This window comes from Carcharodon carcharias, chromosome 12 (genome assembly GCF_017639515.1).
Source record: "Carcharodon carcharias isolate sCarCar2 chromosome 12, sCarCar2.pri, whole genome shotgun sequence".
Lineage (NCBI taxonomy): Eukaryota > Metazoa > Chordata > Chondrichthyes > Lamniformes > Lamnidae > Carcharodon > Carcharodon carcharias.
This window is the reverse complement of record NC_054478.1, coordinates 17,535,838-17,556,493: the sequence shown is the minus strand read 5'-3', so window position 1 is coordinate 17,556,493 and position 20,656 is coordinate 17,535,838. Positions and strand designations below refer to the sequence as shown.

Here is a 20,656-nt window from a genome sequence, read left to right as displayed (position 1 = left end):
TTCAGATAAGACACTTTACATAAAACAGCAACAGGTCATAACCGTACACATAATGCCATGTACCTATTGTATATATATATATATATATATATATATGTATATCTATATACACGCATACAAGAATGTGCATGCATGTACACAGCTTTAGAAATGCATAGAAGCCATCCATCCACACATGCGCTTACTGCTATTTTAAACTTATAACATTTCAACTGCTCATTGAGTTTGGAGGAGTGTCAAGCCAACAGCAACCCCTCTTCTTTGCCCCAATCTCCTAAATGTGCTGCCTCCTGCTGGAGTACAGTTCCACAAGGTAATGCCTATTCCTTGCCACCAGCCAGGTGACCCTTTCTCAGGTGAGCGTCAGGAGGCCACTGCAGCTTGGATGGCATTACAGGTCAGCCTGATCCCCTCTCAGCCAATATCACAAGTTATCACACAGCAATCAGGAGCAGGAACCCTGGTAGATATTCCGCCTGCCCCACCTACTCTCCCACACCCTTACTCCAAGTCAACTATTAGTACTGTGGGTGAGATCACACTGAGCTGCGAACCTGGAACCCCAGCGACTTGACCACAAAACATAGGCTGACAGACAAGGGCAGTACTGAGGGAGTGCTGCACCTTCACAGGTGTCATCTTGCAGATGAGGCACTAAACCGAGGCCCTGTCTAGTTCTGAGCAGTTGTAAAAAGATTCCACAGTCACTACATTGAACAAACACAGAAGGGGTGGCAAGGAGTGGGGAGCATCCTGGACCAATATTTATTCCTCAACCAACATCACTAATGCAGATTTACCTGGAAAAACTCAGCAGGTCTGGCAGCATCGGCGGAGAAGAAAAGAGTTGACGTTTCGAGTCCTCATGACCCTTCAACAGAACTGGAATTCCAGTTCTGTTGAAGGGTCATGAGGACTCGAAATGTCAACTCTTTTCTTCTCCGCCGATGCTGCCAGACCTGCTGAGTTTTTCCAGCTAATTCAGTTTTTGTTTTGGATTTCCAGCATCCTCAGTTTTTTGTTTTTATCACTAATGCAGATTACCTGGTCATCACCACCTCTGGAAGCTTGCTATGTGGAAATTGGCTGCTGAGTTTCTTCATCATTACAGTGACTACTCTTACTTCATTGGCTGTAAAGCGCTTTGGGATCACCTGAGGTCATGAAAAGTACTATATAAATGCAAGTCTTTCCTTTTTTATTTTTTCTCCATCTGGCACTGCACTTACCAAACAAATCACCTGTGGAAGCTAACTCATCACTCTAAATATGATCGCCAATAGCTGCATTCTATGAAGCCACCTCACAAAGAGAGACAGAGAGGGAAAGAGAGAGAGAGAGAGAGACTCACCCCAGGCTGAGTATCAGCCAGACACAGCTCAAAGTCTATGATGTTGTCCACATTCACTCCCAACTGTGTGCAGAGCAGTTTCAAAAGGACAGGGTGGTGTTTATCTGACTGTGGATGAAAGCAAACCGATAAAAACTCAGTAGGAGTAAGAGGGAAAAAAATTAAGAGTACCTTTCATTTATATAAATGATAATAAAAACATACTTTTGGGCAGAATTTTCCACCCTTCGGAGGGGGGGCGGGGGGAGGGAATTCAGGAGCACGTGCCTCTGATCGGTGCTCCCAATCGGGGGCACGCCGCCATTTTACACCATTTTAAGGCCCTCTCAGCATGATGTCTGCAAGGAAACGCTATGCACTCCCCGTGCAGCAGAGGCTGGGGTGGGGGGGTGGATTTCCTGAGCCGAGTGCGCTTTCGCATGCGCGTGAAAGAGCACATCATCTCCCTGAGGCTAAGCGCCGCCTCAGAGAGATCGGCTCCACATTAATAAATGGTAAAAACAAAGAAAAAAAAATTTCCCTGACATTTCCCTTCCTCATGTGACACTGTCACATGAGTTGGTACATGCCCATCACTTTTAGTTACACTTTTATTAAATTTTAATAAACCTACATGAAACCTCATCTCGCCTATCATCTAAGGTTGGACGGGCAGGTCCACTAATTACGTTAAGTACTTTGTCAATGGCCTCAATTGGCCATTGACAGGTCAGCAGGCACATAGCTGATTCAGCTGAGACTCCGCCGACCTGAAAATTGAAATGAGGCGGGGTGACGTTGGGAGTTCCGCCCGACATCATCCTGCGTCATTTTATGCATCGGCGAGCGGGCCCAGCACCCCACTCGCCGACTGGGAAATCCTGGCCTTTGTTTTGAAGAAACACCTGCAAGGGGTGATGGTGGTAGGGGAAAAACATTTCAGCCCAGCAATCTGGTCGAGACCTGAATCCACCTCACCAGAGTAGAAGGACAGCATTCTGAAAAACAGATGGCGTTCAACTAGGCCCTTATCTCAATACAGTCAGCACAGAAGGCCATTCAGCCCTTGGGTCTATGCTGGCTCCCTGTGGAGCAATCAGGTTAGTCCCATTCCTCCACTCTATCCCCATTGCCCTGCAAGTTTATTTCCCTCATGTACCCATTCGAGTTCCTTTTGAAAACATTCATCATCTTTGCTTCTACCACCCCCATGGGCAGCAAGCTCTAGGACATTACCACTCACTGTGTAGAAACATTTCTTCCTCACATTGCCCTTGCATCTCTTGCCCAAAACCTTAAGTCTGTGTCCCCTGGTTCATGTACCATTAGCTAATGGGAACAGCTTTTCTTTGTCTCCCTTATCCAAACTGGTCATAAACTTGTACAACTGACTCATCAAATCTGCCGTCAATCTCCTTTGCTCCAAGGAGAACAACCTAGTTTCTCCAATTTAACCTTGTAGCTAAAATCCCCCATCCCTGGAACCATTCTAGTAAACCTCCTCTCCACGCTCTCAAGGTCCCTTACATCCTTCCTAAAAAGTGTGGTGACCAAAACTGGACGCAATACTCTAGTTGTGGCCTAACCAAAGCTTTGTAAAGGTAAAATGGGAGGTTAACTAACAGAGAAGCTGGTGAAACTGTGCTAAATCAATCCGTCAACTTTGGAACGTGGTCTTAAAACAAAGACAGAAAGGTTCAATGTGATCCTCCAGATACACAAATAACATTACTATACAGACATCAACATTTCCAAGTGCTTTTCTGTTACAGTAATTTTAAAGAACAAATCAAACATTTGTTATAGTTCAAGACTGAAAAATGATGTGAAAAGTTATTTGCAAAGCCAGACACCCATATTCCCAACAAAGATCTGTAAAGACTGCAGCTGTCTAAGACAGATAAAAGTTTGTCTGGACGGTGACCTTCCTCTCAGCTCTAATCGCTCTTGCCAATGCTCAAACAATCAACAATATGGCTCCTCCAATTATTCCTCGCATTCTTCTCTGAATATTCTGTCCTATACACTCTTCCCTCTTTGCCTCTGAACACCCTATCCATTCACCCTTCCTGGGAACAACATAGGAACATTGGAAATAGGAGGTAGAGTAGACCATTCAGCCCCTTGAACCTGCTCTACCATTCATGGCTGATTTTCTACCTCAATGCCAGTTTCCCCACACTTTCCTCATATCTTTATATTTGATATCTTTAATATCTAGAAATCTATCAATTTCCTACTTTGTCTCTGAATATCTCGTCCACACATTCTTCCTCCTACTGGATGAAGTCAGTAGTCATGACACCATTTCTTACACAATCATCTCCTAGGCTTTATAAACTTCGTCTGTCTCATTTTTCCACTCCTCCTACAATCTATTTCTTTTCCAAACCTCTTCTGACCTCTTCCGACAAAGCCACAGCTTGGCAATTTGGCGTTAATGGCAAAGTTCTAAAGTGTGTGCAGGAACAGAGAGACCCTGAGGTTTCATGTCCATAGATCTTTGAAAGTGGCAGGATACCTTGAGAGAGTAGTTAGCAATGCATATGGGATCTTGGGCTTCATAAATAAATAGTGGTACTGAGTACAAAAGCAGGGAAGTTATGCTGAAACTTTATAAAGCTCTGGTTACACTCCAACTAGAGGTTTGTGTTCAACTCTGGTTACCCCACTTTAGGAAGGATGTGAGAGGGTGCAGAGGAGATTTTCCAGAATGGTTCTAGGGATGAGCAATTTTAGCAACAAGGATAAGATAGAGAAGCTGGGGTTGTTCTCCTTGCAGCAAAGGAGATTTGGGGGAAGATTTGACAGTGGTATATTAGATTATGACAGGTTTAGATAAAGGTGGACAAAGAAAAGCTGTGCCCATTAGCTGATGGTACAAGGACTAGGGGGCACAGATTTAAAGGTTTTGGGTAAGAGATACAAGCGCAATATGAGGAAAAACCTTTTCACTCAGCGAGTGGTAATAACCTGCTGCTTAGGAGAGTGGTGGAAGTGAACATGTAAATGGTTTCAAAAGGAAATTGGATGAGCATTTGAGGGAAATAAACTGGCAGGGCTACGAGACAGAGCACAGGGTCGGGGGGGGTGTGAGAGAATGGGGCTGACTGGATTCCTCTACAGAGATAATTATGCATTTCAAAAATCTTCTATTACAAACTTGCAACAATCGCAGCTCCTTTTCCCTCATCTCTAACCACATGTTATTCTGTAAGATAGCCAAGGCCTTTCATCTGAATCTCTCAATGATAAACCTATCCATTTCACAAGAGAAATGTAATAAATATTATTATACTGGTCCGCAAGGGATGAATTGGCTTTCAAATAATAATGAACATGTTGATTCACCATTTGACACGCATTGCTGGCATTTCCAGTAGATTTCACTCCCAGTTCTAGCTGCTCCTGCACAGCTGTAGCTATGATCGGAACCCTGGAGAGGTACACACAGTTAGCATTCAGCATAGCTATCAGTGGGATTTCACAAAAATTCCAAAACACCAACTTATAGACTGCGGATGTAATTGGCAAACAAGTTTGATATAGATATCTGCTGGATAATAGATTTTTTTTAGGAAGAATGAGACGGTCACATACTCCTTGGAAAGTGAATGTCCAAATGGGGTAGAGAAACAAGGGGATCTCAGGGGGTACAGATACACAAATCATTACAAATAGTGATGCGGGTTAATTATGTCATTAAAAAGCAAAGGACTGAAATTCATATCTAGAGGTTTAGAGTTGAAATGCAGAAAAGCTATGTTAAACTCTTTGGTTAAAACATACTTGTGAACATTTCAGTTCTTCATACTATAAAAAAAATATAAAGGCACTCTACTGAAGGTGCAAAAAATGTGCAAGAATGATAGCAGAGCTGAGAGGTTATACCTATCAAGAAAAGGTTGAACAGGCTAGAGCGCTGTCTCTCTTGAGAAAAGAGGTGACTGAGGGATGACCTGATAGAGGTCTTTAAAATTATGAAAGGGTTTGATAAGGGTAATGTAGAAATTATGTTTCCACTTGCAAGGAAGTCTAAAACTAGGGGCCATTTTGATGAAAGTATAATAACTTTCATAATATTTTTCTGGTTATTGTAAAGGTTAGGTTTATGAGTGTAAGTGCAGATGGTTCTGTCTGTGTGATTTAATGACATTTGGAGTCAAGTAGACTGCAAGCTTGAAATCATCAAAAGAAGCTAGGTGTAAAAATGTGCTAGAGATGCTAATGAGTTGCTGGTTTAGCACGTAAGGTGTGAAAGGAATTTGCATTTTTAGACAAATGAAGGGATTGTTTGGATTTCAATGGGATTTTAGTCTGTTTACAACTAGCCAGATAAGCAAGGCTAAGGAGTGTGTTTATTTTTCCCAAAGGTTACTGACAATATTGACAACGTGAAAGTTTTTATATTATGAGTAAGATACAGTTTCAAAGGCATATGGAACAATAGAATTTACATATTAAAGAGAGAGAAACCTATATAAAGGAGAATGAAAGGTGATGTGGAGAGGACCATGTAAGATCTAATAGGAGTGAAACAGCCTTCAAGAAGCCTCCAGCCATTTGTGCATAAGTCTGCTATGTAAAACAACTGAAGTTGGGGAATCCATTTGGAATTCCACTGTCAAGTGAGTACTGTGTTAATTTGGTGATTTTGTTTTAAATCTAAAATCTATTTTGGACTGTTGCTTTAAAGGGGTGTAACTGGGAGTCAGGTCAGTTAGGAATTTTAAGATTTGTTGTAGTAGTAAGAAATTGTACTTGTGCTTGAAATCTTTTTAATTTTGTTAATAAATATTTTAATTTTTAAAAAACCTCTAAAGGTCTTGGTGGACTCATTACTTCTGAAACCATGGCACACATCTCGTAATAAATACAAATTGCAAAACCGTTGTGACAGTGTGACCAAGTTTCCCTTGTGGATTTGGTCTGCCTGGCACATATCACCTGCCACCTCATAACACCATAAATATTAGATAGTCACTAATAAATTTATGAAGCAATTCAGGAGAAACTTCTTTACTCAGAGTGGTGAGAATGTGGAACGCGCTGCCACAGGGAGTAATTGAGGTGATAGTATAGATACATTTAAGGGGAAGCTAGGAGGGAGAAATGAAGATGATGTGTTGATCGGATGATTAAATGAAGAGGGATGGAAGGAGGCTCGTGTAGAATGGACTGACATAGACCAGTTAAGCTGAATTGCCTGTTTCTGTGCTGTAATACTTTATAATACAACTTTATCCAGTTTGGTGTACAACAATAATGACTTACTAAGAAATTGTGCTTCGGAAAGGTGAAGTGCCCTGATGGCTCAGTGGGTTTATACAGTAAATTTATCGGTCTAAGCTGAACTCACTGATCTTAGTGGGGTGTGGGGTAAGAGGGGGTGGTAGTAAATGGGACTGAGTTGGCTGGTCTTTCAAAGGCAGATTGGCACAATTTGGTAGCCACCGTTTGTTTGCAACAGAACTCTTTAGGATCAAACTACTTTTGGTTTGAAGTATAGTAACTATTGTAATGTAAATATCGCAGCAGCAAATTTCCACATAGCAAGATCCCACAAACAGCAATGACCAAATAATACATTTCAGGTAAGAACAGAAAATGCTGGAAATACTCAGCAGATCAGGCAGCATCGGTGGTGAGAGAATTAGAGTCAAGGTTTCAGGTCAATCGCAATTCAATAGAATTCTGATGAAAGTTTGAATGACGGACATTAACATGAAATATTATTTGTTTCTCTCTGCAGAGATGCTGCCTGACTTGCTGAGTGTTTCTAGCAGTATTTTAATTCTATTTTAGTGATGCTGGTTGAGGGATAAACATTGACCAGGACACTGGGAGAACTCCTCTGCTCTTTGTTGAAATATCTGTACGAATATAAGAAATAGGAGCAAGAATAGGCCATTCGGCCCCTCGAGCCTGCTCCGCCAGTCAACAGGATCATGGCTGATCTGGTTGCAGCCTTCACTCCACTTTCCTATCTGACCCCCCCATAACCTGTGACTCCCTCGTCAATCAAAAACCTGTCTAACTCAACCTTGAATAAATTCAAGACCCGGCCTCCATTGTCCTCTGTGGAACGGAATTTCAAACACTTAACCGGGTAAAGAGGAGAAATTCCTCCTCGTCTCCATCCTAGATGGGAGACCCTTTATTTTGGAAGAGTGGCCCCCAAGCTCTAGATTCCACAACCCTGAGGGGAAGCATCCTCTCAGTATCCATCCTGTTAAGATCCCTCACTTGCTGTGACTGTGGGATCTTTTACTTCCTCACGTGAGGGCAAAAGGGAGCCTTGCAATTCATCCGAGCTTAGTGGGTGTATAGAACTGAAGTATAGGGCTGGACCCTATCACTCCCTTTTCGACCCAAAATCCGATTCTTGTTAAACTTAAATGGCACCTTGCCCTGCTGTAATAAAGTGTTACAGCCAGAGAACTGGGTGTACACCCTGAGCCAGGACTCTATTCATTCTCTGAAGGCTCCCTCATCACCCACCAAAACAGGTGGGACGGTGGACTAAAGTTTCAGCTGAGGAATGCGCCTCCGATAGTACGGCACTACCCTTCAGGCTAGATTGTGCACTCAGGTCTCCAGGGTGGAACCCGGACCCATGGTCGGTAGTGGGAATGCGATTGCCAGCTGAGCTGAGGGCAGGGCGAGTCCCTCAGCGCATTACAAAGGCTGCCAACCATGCCAGCGTACAGGTGAGTCTCCTTGTTGGGTCCAAAGTTGTCGTTAATGTCTCTCTGCAGGTGGATGGCCAGATGAGGGATACGAAGGACTGGATCAGCCACATTGACCAGGCGATGCTCCACTTTGTCTCCATTCTAGAAGCAGAAGAAAAGCAGAGATCTAAAGCAAGTAAAAATTGCTGCATCAAACTGTATGCACCAGAATGACATGGCATTGGATGCACTGCAGACAGAAGAGCTGGAACAACAACAACCTGCATTTACAGAGCACCTATAATGTAGTAAAATGTCGTAAGGTGCTTCATAAAATTTGACTCCTTACCAACAGAAGGAGATATTAGGACAGGTGACCTAAAACTTGGTCAAAGTGGTCAGTTTTAAGGAGCATCTTAGAGAAGGAGAGAGAGGTGGATGGTTTTGGGGAGGGAATATCAGAGTCTAGGGCCTTGGCAGTTGAGGACATATCCACCAGCGATGGAGCAACGGAAACTGGGAAAACGCAAGAGGCCAGAATTGGAGCAGCGCAAAGATCTTGGAGGGTTGTAGGGCTGGAGGTTCCAGAGATAGGGGGAGAGGTTATGGATGTTTTAGAAAACAAGGATAAGAATTTCAAAATTGTGACATTGCCAAACCTAGAAGCCAGCGTGGCCAAGGAACCCAACTTACCTTCACCAAAACCCTGCCAGCCATTGTGAGGTCACGGTCGAACCAGGTATTCCAGATTCCACCACCGTAACACTCCACTCCCACCTGCAGGTAACCCACTTGCGACTTCTTTGACCTGAGCTTTACCTGGTAACATAAACAAATTGAAACAAACTCAACACCTGTCAACCAATAACGCAAAGAATGCAGTACTCCCAAAACCGCCCACCAATACACCACACGCGTTGCAGCAGTTCAGGAAGGCCACTCATCACCACCTTTTCAAGGGCAATTGAGAGATGGGCAACAACTGCTGGCCTTGCCAAAGATGCCCACATCTCATGAACAAGCATAAAAATAAAAACATGCACATAGACTGGGCAGCAACTAGAATCAAATGTGACACCAAAGTTGCAAACAGATTGGCTTAGTTTCAGACTCTTTTTTAAAAATTCATTCACAGGATGTGGGTGTCGCTGGCTGGACCAGCATTTATTGCTCATCCCTTGTTGCCCTTGAGAAGGTGGTGGTGAGCTGCCCTTTTGAACCACTGCAGCCCATGTGGCATAGGTATATCCATAGTGCTGTTAGGGAAGGAGTTCTAGGATTTTGACCCAGCGACAGTGAAGGAACGGCGATATATTTCCATGTCAGAATGGTGAGTGCTGCCAGGGAGAGGAATGGAGTTGGTAGGTAGGGAATGGAATTTGAAGCGGGGACTGAAAACAATGGCTTCAGTCTTTCCAATATATAACTAGAGGAAATTTCTGCTCATCCAGTACTGGGTGTCAGATAAGCAGTCTGATAACTTAGCACCAGTGGAGGTGTTGGGAGAGGTGGCAGTGAAGTGGAGCTGGGTGCCAGCATGCATGTGAAAACTAATGCTGTGCCTTTGGAGAATGTCGCCGAGGGGCAGCATGTAAAAATAGGAGGGGGACGAGGATAAATCCTTGGGGGAACACCACAGGTAATGGAGCAGGAGCAGGAAGCAAAGCCGTTACAAGTGATTCTCTGGTTATGATGAGATAGTTAAGAATGGAACCAATGCATGTTGCTGTTAAATCGGTTCTTTTTTTTCACTAATGTTGAGGGGTCAGTCCTATAAGGTTGGGGTTAATTCGCATCCCTTAGGCAGCATTCAGGAAACCTTACTCTGTATCTAAGCCTCATCACACCTGGCCTAAGAGCAGTCTGGGTGCAAAAAGTGGGAAAAGTATTCCATTCCCAACTCTGATATCCCCTAACTTGGTAAACTTAAAAACACAAAAAGAGAAGAGAAAGGAAAATATAGAGAGAGGAAACAGAGTGAGGGGAAATGAAGAGAAAAAAGGAAGATAAAAGACAGTTCTCCAAACAGGTAAAGAATTAAAGAAATCTTTGCTTCCAACAATCATAGAATAATACAGCACAGGAGGCTGCCATTTGGCCCATGCCAACTCTTTGAGAGAGGCAGCCACACCCCTGTTCCTTCCTCGTAGGTGTGTAATTTTTTTCCACACCGTCACTTGGTAGTACAGGACTTGAATATTGCTGGAAGGGGAGACATGTTACCAAAAACCTTCCTCCTGCACTCATCAGGACAAAGGCAAGAATGCCAAATTTCAAACAATCACAACAAAAGAAAAATTATACCATAGGAGAAAAGGGTGCTGATTGGTTGTCAGAACAACTCTGATTAGCCAAGGAGTTGCCATGGAGAAAGAAGTATAGGCTCCCCTGGCTCCCAGGTAATTCAAAAGAGGCGCAAGGCTTGAAAAGTCAAGCTCTTAACATGGCTCACTTACGCTTGCTAGAAGTGACATACATTTATATACAGTGGCCCATTCTCTGCAAACAAAAGGAATTTGTCTAAGCCTTCTCCATGGCAATGCTTCAGCCAGAGTTGAGCCACCAACCAATTAACACCCTTTTCTCCTGTAGTATAAATTGCTGTGAACATTTGAAATTTGGCATTCTTGCAATTGTCCTGATGAGTGCAAGACAAAAAGCTTTGGTAACAAGTGAAGTTGAGACCACAATCAGGTCAGCTATGATCTTGTTGGATGGCGGAGGAGGTTTGAAGAGGTGAATGGCCTACTCCTGCTTCCAAGTCCTATGTTCAGCAATTTGTTTTCCCTTCAAGACGTTAGTCAATTCCCTTTTTTCCCCAATTATGTGAGGCTGGTTTGTTTGGAGTCTCTGTGTGGATGAGAAAACTTGGAGCAACAACCAGTTCTCCTCTGATAGTGGAACTTCATTACCCATTCTCCAGTTGCACCCTTCCCTAAATTATCTGTCAGACGTTTTATGAGAAAATGCCTTGCATGAGATGTTGTCTTGTTACACTGCCCATTAGCACCAATCTCTTTCTGTCTGAGATCAACACAGCTCACAGAGCATGGCGAATTACATTTGCTTTGTGATATTTGTACTGTACTCAACACAGTTCCTGTCCCTCAGATATTCACCGACCCGACCTGCAAAATCAAGACCATGTTAGGTGATATTCCAGACTTACCCGCAGGCAGGGGCTGTCCGTGTGAGCTCCAATCATGCTGAATCCATTCCCTGCTTTGTACTTGCCTCCCACCGCAAAGGCAATTATTGTAGAGTAGTTCCTCGTCAGGTAATACTGTTTAAAGCAAAGGGAATTACACAGAGCTTAGTTGGCAATCAGTAGATTGTGCTTGACGCACATTTTTTGATTTAACTACAGAATCTAAGGGGCTCACAAGATCTTGGATGAATAACTGAGAAGCTTGATGAGGATAAGTACGGCTAATGTTGTGTATATGAGCTTTCGTAAGGCATTTGATAATACCAACAAAATTAAAGCCCATGGGTTGATAGGGAAAGTAATATGGATGCAAAATTGGCTAAAGGACAGAAAGTGGAGAATTGATGTGGAGGGAGGAGGTAAAGGGACAAGTGTTGTACCTTCTGCGATTGCATGGGAAGGTGCTGTGGGAAGGGGATGAGGAGTTGGGGGTGATGGAGGAGTGGACCAGGGTGTCATGGAGGGAGCGGTCCCTATGGAATGCTGACTGATTGGGTGGGCGTGGGGCACTGAGGGGAAGATGTGCTTGGTGGTGGCATCATGCTGGAGTTGGTGGAAATGGCGGAGGATGATCCTTTGAATGCGGAGGCTGGTGGAGTGAAAGGTGAGCACAAGAGGGACCCTATCATGTTTCTGGGAGGGAGGGGAAGGGGTGAAGGCGGAGGTGCAGGAGATGGGTCGGACACAGTTGTGGGCCCTGTCGACCACAGTGAGGGGGAAACTTCGGTTAAGAAAAAGAGAAGACATGTCAGAAGCACCGTTTTGGAAGGTGGCATCACTGGAACAGATGCGACAGAGGCGGAAAAACTGAGAGAATGGGATGGAGTCCTTACAGGAAGCAGACTGTAGTCAAGGTAGCTGTGGGGGTCTGTGGGCTTTTAATGAATCTTGGTGGACAGTCTATCACCAGAAATGGTGACAGTGAAGTCAAGGAAGGGAAGTGTTGGAGATGGTCCATGTGAACATGAGAAAGGGGTGGCAATTGGAAGCAAAATTGATCAATTTTTCTAGGTCCAGACAAGAGCATGAAGCGGCACTAATACAGGTCATTGATGTACCAAATGAAGAGTTGTGGGAGAGGGCCTGTACAACCACAACCATATTCCTTTATGCTAGTTATGACTCCAACTAGTGAAGAGTTTTCCCCTGATTCCCATTGACTTCAGTTTTGCTATGGCTCTTTAATGCCACAATTAGTCAAACGCTGCCTTGATGTCAACTGCAATCACTCTCCCCTCACCTCTGGAGTTCAGCTTTTTTGTCCATCTTTGGACAAAGGCTGTAATAAGGTCAGGATCTGAGTGGTGGTGACAGAACCCAAAGTGATAGTCATTGAGCAGGTTATTGCAAGTAAGTGCCGCTTGATAGCACTGTCGACGACACTTTCCATCACTCTGCTGATGATCGAGAGTAGACTGATGGGCCAGTAAATGTCCAGGTTGGATTTGTCCTGCTTTTTGTGTACAAGACATACCTGGGCAATTTTCCACATTGCTGGGTAGATGCCTGCTTTGTCGCTGTACTGGAACAGCTTAGCTAAAGGCACAGTTGGTTCTGGATCACAAGTCTTCAGTACTGTTGCTGGAATGTTGTCAGGGCCCATAGCCTTTGCAGGATCCAGAGCCTTCAGCCGTTTCTTGCTTTAACGTGGAGTGAATCAAATTGGCTAAAGACTGTCATTTGTGATGGTGGGGACCTCAGGAGGAGGTCAAGATGGATCATCCACTCAAAGACTATTGCAAATGCTCAGCCTTGTCTTTTGCACTGATGTGCTGGGGATCATCATTGAGGATGGGGAATCTGCAGAAACTCCTCCTCCTGTTAGTTGTTTAATTGTCCACCTCCATTCATGACTAGATGTGGCAGGACTGCAGAGCTTAGATCTGATTCGTTGATTGTGCAATCGCTTAGCTATCTCTCACTTGCTGCTTTTGCTGTTTGGCGTGCAAGTAGTGCTGTGTAATAGCTTCATCAGATTGGCACCTCATTTTTAGTTATGCCCGGTGCTGCTCCTGGCATGCCCTCCTGCACTCTTCATTGAACTAGGGTTGATTCCCTAGCTTGATGGTAATGGAAGAGTGGCAAATATACCGGACCTTGAGGTTACTGGCTGTGGTTGAGTGCAATTCTGCTGCTGCTGATGGCCCACAGTGCCTCATGGACACCCAGTCTTGAGTTTCTAGATCTGTTTGAAATCTATCCCATATAGCACGGTGACAGAGGGTATCCTCAATGTGAAGACGGAACTTCATCTCCAGAAGGATTGTGTGGTGGTAACTCCTACCAATAATGTCATGGGAGATGCATCTGTGATAGGTAGATTGGTGAGGACAAGGTCAAGTATGTTTTTCCCTCCTGTTGGTTCCCCCACCACCTGCTGCAGAGCCAGTCCAGCAGCTATATCATTTAGGACTCAGCCAGCTCGGTCAGTAGTGGTGCTACCGAGCCATTCTCGGTGATGGACATTGGAGTCCCTCACCCAAAGTCCATCTGTGCTCTTGCTACTCTCAGTGCTTCCTCCATCTGGTGTTCAACATGGAGGAGCACTGATTCATCAGCTGAGTTGGGGGGTGGGGGGTCGTCAGCAGCTCTCCTTACCCATGTTTGACCTGATACCACGAGGCTTCGTGGGGTCCACAGTCAATATTGAGGACTCCCAGGGCAACTCCCTGTTGACTGTATAACACTGTGCTGCCACCTCTGGTGGGTCTGTCCGGCCAGTGGGATAGGACATACTCAGGGATGGCGATAGTGGTGTCTGGAACAGTGTCTGTAAGGTATGATTCCGTGAGGATGACTATAACAGGCTGTTGCCAGACTAGTCTGTGGGACAGCTCTCCCAATTTTGGCATAAACCCGCAGATGTCAGTAAGGAGGACTTTGCAGGGTCAACAGGGCTGGGTTTGTCGTTGTCATTTCCAGTTCGATGTTGGATAATTTGACTGGTTTCATTCCTTTTTGTAGACTTTGTAGCAGTTGTTGATACAACTGAATTTAAATTCCACCAGCTGCCGTGGTGGGATTTGAACCCGCGTCTCCAGAGCATTAGCCTGGGGCCTCTGGATTACTAGTTTAGTGACATTACCACTACCCCACCACCTCCCCCTTGTGGAACTTACATCAGCAAGAATGTTTGCAGTGTCAAGAGGGACAGGGAGAAAAAAAAATCACTTCAGGAATAACTCGTGAATCAATATTATGGGTTCAGGTGGTGGGGGAGTGTATTTCTACGCAAAGACTTTAATTCTGAAAGCACTGTGACCACCAAGCTGTAAGGTTAATTTTCTAATTGGTTCTAGTGGAAACCCCTGAGATGAGCGACTGCCTCTGTATCACAGTCCCCATGCTTCCCCCCAACCCCCTGCCCCTCACCTTGTTGGTAGGTTTCAGGTCCCAGTGGTCAATCTCCTTTAGTTCCTGGAAGCCAGCTGAACGAAGATGTCGCTTGCACTCTTCAACAACTGCAACAAGAAAGCCGTGAACTGATTACTCACCCATATCAGGTTGCTCAATTCATAAAAACACTACCCAGTGTGATATGTACCTAATCATTCAGAACAGCAAGATCTCTGACAACTCTGATCTGGGAACATCGGGACATTAGAAATAAGAAGAGGCCATTTGGCCCCTCAGTAATGTTCCATCATTCAATTAGATCATGGCTGATCTGCATTTCAGCCCCAGCTACCCACCATATCTCTTGATACCCTTCAATCTCTCTCTCTACTTCACATCCTCATTGTCCAAGGATTGTTAATCATGGCTCATGCCACGATATTACCATGGGACAAAGCGAGGAGGCAGGCACCAAGAATTACCTCAGCCGGCACAGGGATTGAACCTGTGGTTAGCGTTATTCTGCACCACATGCTAGCCATTTAACCAACTGTGGTAACGGACTCCCTCACTGATAGCCTTACTCAATAAAAATCTATCAATCTCAGACCTTAGAGCTCTAATTATCCCCAAGCATCTACGACATTTTTTGGCACGGGCGGGGCAGTGTTCCAGATTTCCACACCCCTTTGTCTGAAGAAGTGCTTCTTTTCACCACCACTGAACAGCCTGGCTCTGCTTTTAAGATTACAGCCCACTGTTCTTAATTCCCTCACCAGAGGAAACCGTTTCTCTCTATCTACCTTATCAAACCTATTCAACGGCTGAAACACCTTGATTAGATGATTCTTCAGTCACTCCACTGAAGGAAGAACAAGCCTATCTCCTTGTCATTTAACCCTTTCAGCCCTGGTATCATTCAGCTGCATCTGTGCTGCACCTGCTCCAAGGCCAATTTGTCCTTGCTGAGATGTGGTCCCCAGAATGCAATGCAGTACACTAGGTGGGGTTGGTGCTAATCTTCCTCGGGGTGTTTCAAGCCCACGAATGCAGCTCAAACCCACATTTTCCAATTCCAGGAGCGGTAGACGAGGGCACTACAAGTCAAACTGAGCTGACTCCTTGGAAAAACTGAAGAAACCGGAGCTCCTCAGCCTTGAAAGGAAGAGGCCGAGAGTGAACTCTCAGACGATATCAGTAACCAGCACAGAGAAGGTAAGTCTGGGGCAAAAGTTAAACAGCAACAGGTCGGGGGCAGGTTCAGACTGGTGGGGGGTAGATTTTGGTCTTATATCAGGAAGCCCTTTTTCAGACCAAGCAGGTGGCAGAGTGGCGATTCAAAAAGTCAGCCACAACTCAGCTGATAGCACTCTGGGCCAAATCAGAAGGTTAGGGTTTCAAGTCCCACTCCAGAGACTTGAGCACAAAACTCTAGGCCTGGTGCAGTACTGGGGGAGTGCTGCACTGTTGGAGGTGCTGTCTACTGACATCAGTTTTAAACTGTCCCTTAGGTCTAGTTTCTCCCACAAGGGAAAACATCCTTTCAGCATCCACCCTGTCAAGTCCCTTCAGAACCTTATCTGTTTCAATTACCTCTCATTTTTCTAAACTCCAATGGATACAGGCCCAGTCTGTCCACCTTCCTTCGTATGATAATCCCCCATCCCAGGGATCAGTAGAATTCTAACTGAATTTTTTTGTTCCAATCATTTGGGCCCATTTCCAATAATCTTGGTTAAAAAGCAGTCCGAAAGGGTACTGAAAGCAGACTCTGCAGTAACTTTCAAAAGGGAACTGGATCCCCAACTAAAAAGGAAAACATCTGCAGGGTTATGCGGAAAGACCAGAGGCAGGGAGGGGGTAGCTGGGCCAACTGGATATCTCTAGGGGAGACTTGGCACACGCACAATAGGCTGGATAGTCTCCCTGTGCTGTATGATTCTAACTATGAGTGCAAGTACATGATTGGTGACCCAGGCTGAGAAGGGCCACAGAGCTGAATTAATTAGGGAGTTTAGTCAAGGCACATAGCGTTGACTGTCAGACAGTTATTGATTAAGAACTTCATTTGTCCCAGGTTAACTCATTCATCCAAAAAGGACTGACAGTCTTTTCCCTCACCAACAACTTGTATTTATATAGCACTTTTAATATAGTAAAACATCACAAGGCACTTCAGCAAGAGCGCTATGAGACAAAGAGTGACAGCGAGCCACGTAAGACAGACGCCCAAAAGTTTGTTCAAAGAGATAGGTTTTTAAGAAGCATCTTAAAGGAAGGGAGACAGAGCGAGAGAAAGAGGGAGAGTGTTACAGTGAATTTTAGGGAGGGTTTTGCAGAGCTTGGGGCCTCAGTTGCTGAAAGCATAGCCCCACTAGCGGAGTGAAGAAAATTAGGAATGTACAGGAGGTCTGAATTGGAGGAGAGCAGAGATCCTGGACAGTTGTGGGGCTGGAGGAGGTTACAGAGATAGGGAGCAATGGCAATGGAGGGATTTGAACACAAGGATGAGAATTTTAAAATTGAGGTGTTACCAAATCGGGCAGCAAGCACCAGGGCGATGTGTGTAATGAACTCTGTGCGAGTTAGGATGCAGGCAGAGTTAGAATCATAGAATAGTACAGCCTTGAAGGAGGTCATTCGGTCCTCTGAGTCTGTGCCAACTCTTTTGAAGATCAATCCAGTAAGTCCTACTTCCCTGATCTTTCCCCATGCTCCTGCAATTATTTCTCCTTCAAGTATTTATCCAAATCCCTTTTGAAAGTTGCTACTGACTTTGTATCCTATCAAGCAGTGCATTCCAAATCCTAACCACTCATTGTATAAAAAAAGATTTCCCACAAGTCACCTCTGGCTCTTTGGTTAATCACCTTATGGATGAAAACAAGTTTATGGAGGGTGCAGAGTGGGAGACCAGCTGGATAGTCTATTCTCTGGAAGATTTGCAGAATGACATGGAAATGAAGATGCTGAATCCAACATATCGGAACTCTGTGCTGAGTACTGTGCAAAATCAACTTATCACAGGGTGCAACCTTGTAAGTGTACTTCAGACCTTTCATTTTATGGTTATAGTCATGAACTAGGTGTCAGCCTTTCTTCAGTCGATAGCACGGTGTCAGAAGTTTGTCTGCTCAGGCCCCACTGCAGAGGAGCCTCGAGCATTCAATGTAAGCCGACACTCCCAGTGACAGTACTGGGGGAGTTCTGCACAGTTTGAGAGAGGCAGCAGATGCATGGGAAACACTACTAGCTCCAAGTTCCCTTCCTAGCCACACACCATCATGACTTGGAACTACTTGGAATTCCTTCATCGTTGCTGGGTCAAAACTCTGGCACTCCCTAAAAAAACAAGTGATCCAGAGGCCCAGGCTAATGCTCAGGAGACATGGGTTCAAATTCCACTACGGCAGCTGATGGACTTTAAATTTAATGTATAAATCTGGAACATGAAGCGAATCTCAGAAATGGTGACCATGACAACTATCATCAATTGTTGTAAAAGCTTATCTGGTTCACTAACGTCTTTTAGGGAAGGAAATCTGCCATCCTTACCTGGTCTGGCCTACATGTGACTTCAGACCCACAGCAATGTGGTTGACTCAACTGCCCTCTGAAATGGCCTAGCAAGCCACTCAATTCAAGGGGCAATTAGGAATGGGGAACAAATGCTGGCCTTGCCAACGATGCCCAGCACTGTGGGTGTATCTGCACTACACTGACTGCAGCAGCTCAAGAAAGCAGCTCACTGCCACCTTCTCAAGGGGCAATTAGGGATGGGCAATAAATGCTGGCCTACCCTCGACACCCACATCCCATGAACGAATAATAAAAAAATCATCCTTTGGATGAGATGTTAACCTGAGGGCCCGTCTACCCTCTCAGACAGATATAAAAATCCCACACAACTATTCAAATTAGAAAGGGGGAATTTTCCCAAGTGTCCTGGCCAACACGTATCTCTCGACCAACATGACTAAAAGAGATGATCTGGTCATTGTCCCAGTATTGTTTATGGGACCTTGCAGTGCAAAAATTAGGTTGCCATTTTCTAAATTACACTTCAAAAGTACTTAATTGGCCATAAAACAGTTTCGGACATCCAGTAGTCATGAAAGGGGCCCATATAAATGCAAGCTAATTCTTAGAGAAAGTTAATGAAACAAAGCTTCTCTACAGTGCCTGGTCTCCCAGAGTTCGAAAGTCTCACTCTGATTGAGAGAGAGCAAGGAAATAGAAAAATGTTGACCAGGGTTTCCACATCTGAACAGAGGAATTTCAGTTACATAGAAAGATTGGAGAAGCTGGGGCTGTTTTCCTTGGAGGAGAGAAAGTTCAGAGGGGGTTTGATAGAGGTATTCAACGTCAAGAGGGGTCTGGACACAGTAGACAGGGAAAACTGTTCCCACTGGTGAAATGATCGAGAACCTGAGGGCACAGATTTAAGACATGAGGAGAAAGATTTTCACGCAATGAGTGGTTAGGATCTGGAAGGCACTGCTTCAGAGTGTGGTGGAGGCAGGTTCAATCCAGGCATTCAAGAGGGAATTGGACTATTGTCTGGAAAAGAAAAACGTGCAGGGTTACTGGGAGAAGGCGGGGCAATGGCACTAGGTACACTGCTTATTCAGAGAGCCAGCACAGACACAATGGGTTAAATGGCCTCCTCTGTGCTGTAACAATTCTGTGATTCGGGTGTCAGAATGTGTCTGTATGTTGGTGGAGGACATGATCTTCCCTCTAAAGGTAAATCACCTACTGACACTCACTGTACAGCCTCCCAAACAATGGCTGGGCATTTGGGTGAAGGGCACAGTGTGGGTGCCAAATGCCTGAAGAACTTCACCGGAACAGCAGACAGCACCTTCAGAGGGTTGAAAATTGGATGGGGGACTAAAAATCAAACCTGAATGGTCCAATAAACTCACCCTAATGTCCTTGCAGTTTTTCATCAGCTTCAGCAAAGGGAACAAAGGTCCTGGGAGACTGCAACTGAGTCTGGATAAGATTGCTGCATAATCTGGACTCTGCAAACGACAGCTTCAAAATGCTTGTAATAATCAGCGATTTCAAAGGTATAGGCTCTGGAGAAGCAATTGGTCATAAAAGGAGCTCAATTAAATCGCTTCTGAAGAAGCCTCTTAGCTTTAATGGGATCTATGGTCCTTTGAAGAGACTCTCAACTTGTTGCATTTTCCACCAGCTGGATATGATTTTAAGGGATGAGCAATCAACATGAAAAACAGCATTTGGCTGCAGTTTTAACAGGGGATAGAGAACACACCACTGCTGTCGTAACACCATGAACAAGTGGAGCGATCACGTGCACTGGCGTGCTTTGCTTCACTGAGCTGATCACAGGCCAACAAGAAAAGCAGCCAAGCATTTCATGAAGACGCTGCTTCAGATCTAAATAAATGCTTTCCCTCCATTTTCTCCCCTTCTCTGCCTTGAAGGTGCTAACACCCTTGCCAGAGGTACAATTCCATGGGTACTCCTCCCAATTCCATGGGTACTCCTCCCCATCGTTTCGTCAAGTCAAGTGCCAGTTCTTCATGTGTGAGATTAGATGGTGTCGGCAGCTAGTGGACAGGTACAAAAAATAAATTATAAGGCCTTATGGAATAGATCTCAAGGGAGTTGGAATACAGAAAGGTGCAAGCTATATAAAGCTCTGGTTAGATTATATTTAGGCTACTGGGCACATCTCAGGAAGGATATATTGGCCTTTCAGGTGATGCACCGAATGGTACTGGGGCTAAAAGGGTTAAATTATCAGCACAGGCTGAATAAGGTCATAAGAATTAGAAGCAGGAGGAGGAAATTCAGTCCATCAAACCTGCTCTGCCACTCAATAAGATCATGGCTGATCTGATTGTGGCCTTAACTTCACTTTCCTGCCTGTCCCCCATGACCCTTGGCTCCACTTGTCAATCAAGGATCTATGTAACTCAGCCTTGAATATGTTCAATGACCCAGCCTCCACTGCTCACTGTGGAAAATAATTCCAAAGACAAATGATTCTCAGAGAAAAAATTCTTCCTCATCTCTATCTTAAATGGGAGACATCTTATTTTTAAACTGTGTCCCCTAGTTCTACATTCTAGATAG

At 44.7% G+C, this 20,656-nt stretch overlaps 1 protein-coding gene across 5 annotated transcripts in view; it reads right to left on the bottom strand.

Moving 5' to 3' along the window:
- Positions 1-20,656, bottom strand: part of LOC121284957 (aspartyl aminopeptidase) — a 58,388-nt gene that overhangs the window by 20,674 nt on the left and 17,058 nt on the right. For 4 of the 5 annotated variants that reach the window (XM_041200945.1, XM_041200943.1, XM_041200946.1 and 1 more), the window contains 6 exons: positions 14,582-14,670; positions 11,171-11,284; positions 8,695-8,820; positions 8,039-8,163; positions 4,682-4,766; positions 1,352-1,459 (listed from right to left, as the gene is read on the bottom strand). In XM_041200945.1, the coding sequence (XP_041056879.1) occupies positions 1,352-1,459; positions 4,682-4,766; positions 8,039-8,163; positions 8,695-8,820; positions 11,171-11,284; positions 14,582-14,670 (647 nt within the window). Of the gene's footprint in view, positions 1-1,351; positions 1,460-4,681; positions 4,767-8,038; positions 8,164-8,694; positions 8,821-11,170; positions 11,285-14,581; positions 14,671-19,473; positions 19,630-20,656 lie in introns of all 5 variants that reach the window. The other variant, XM_041200947.1, reaches the window with a different exon arrangement.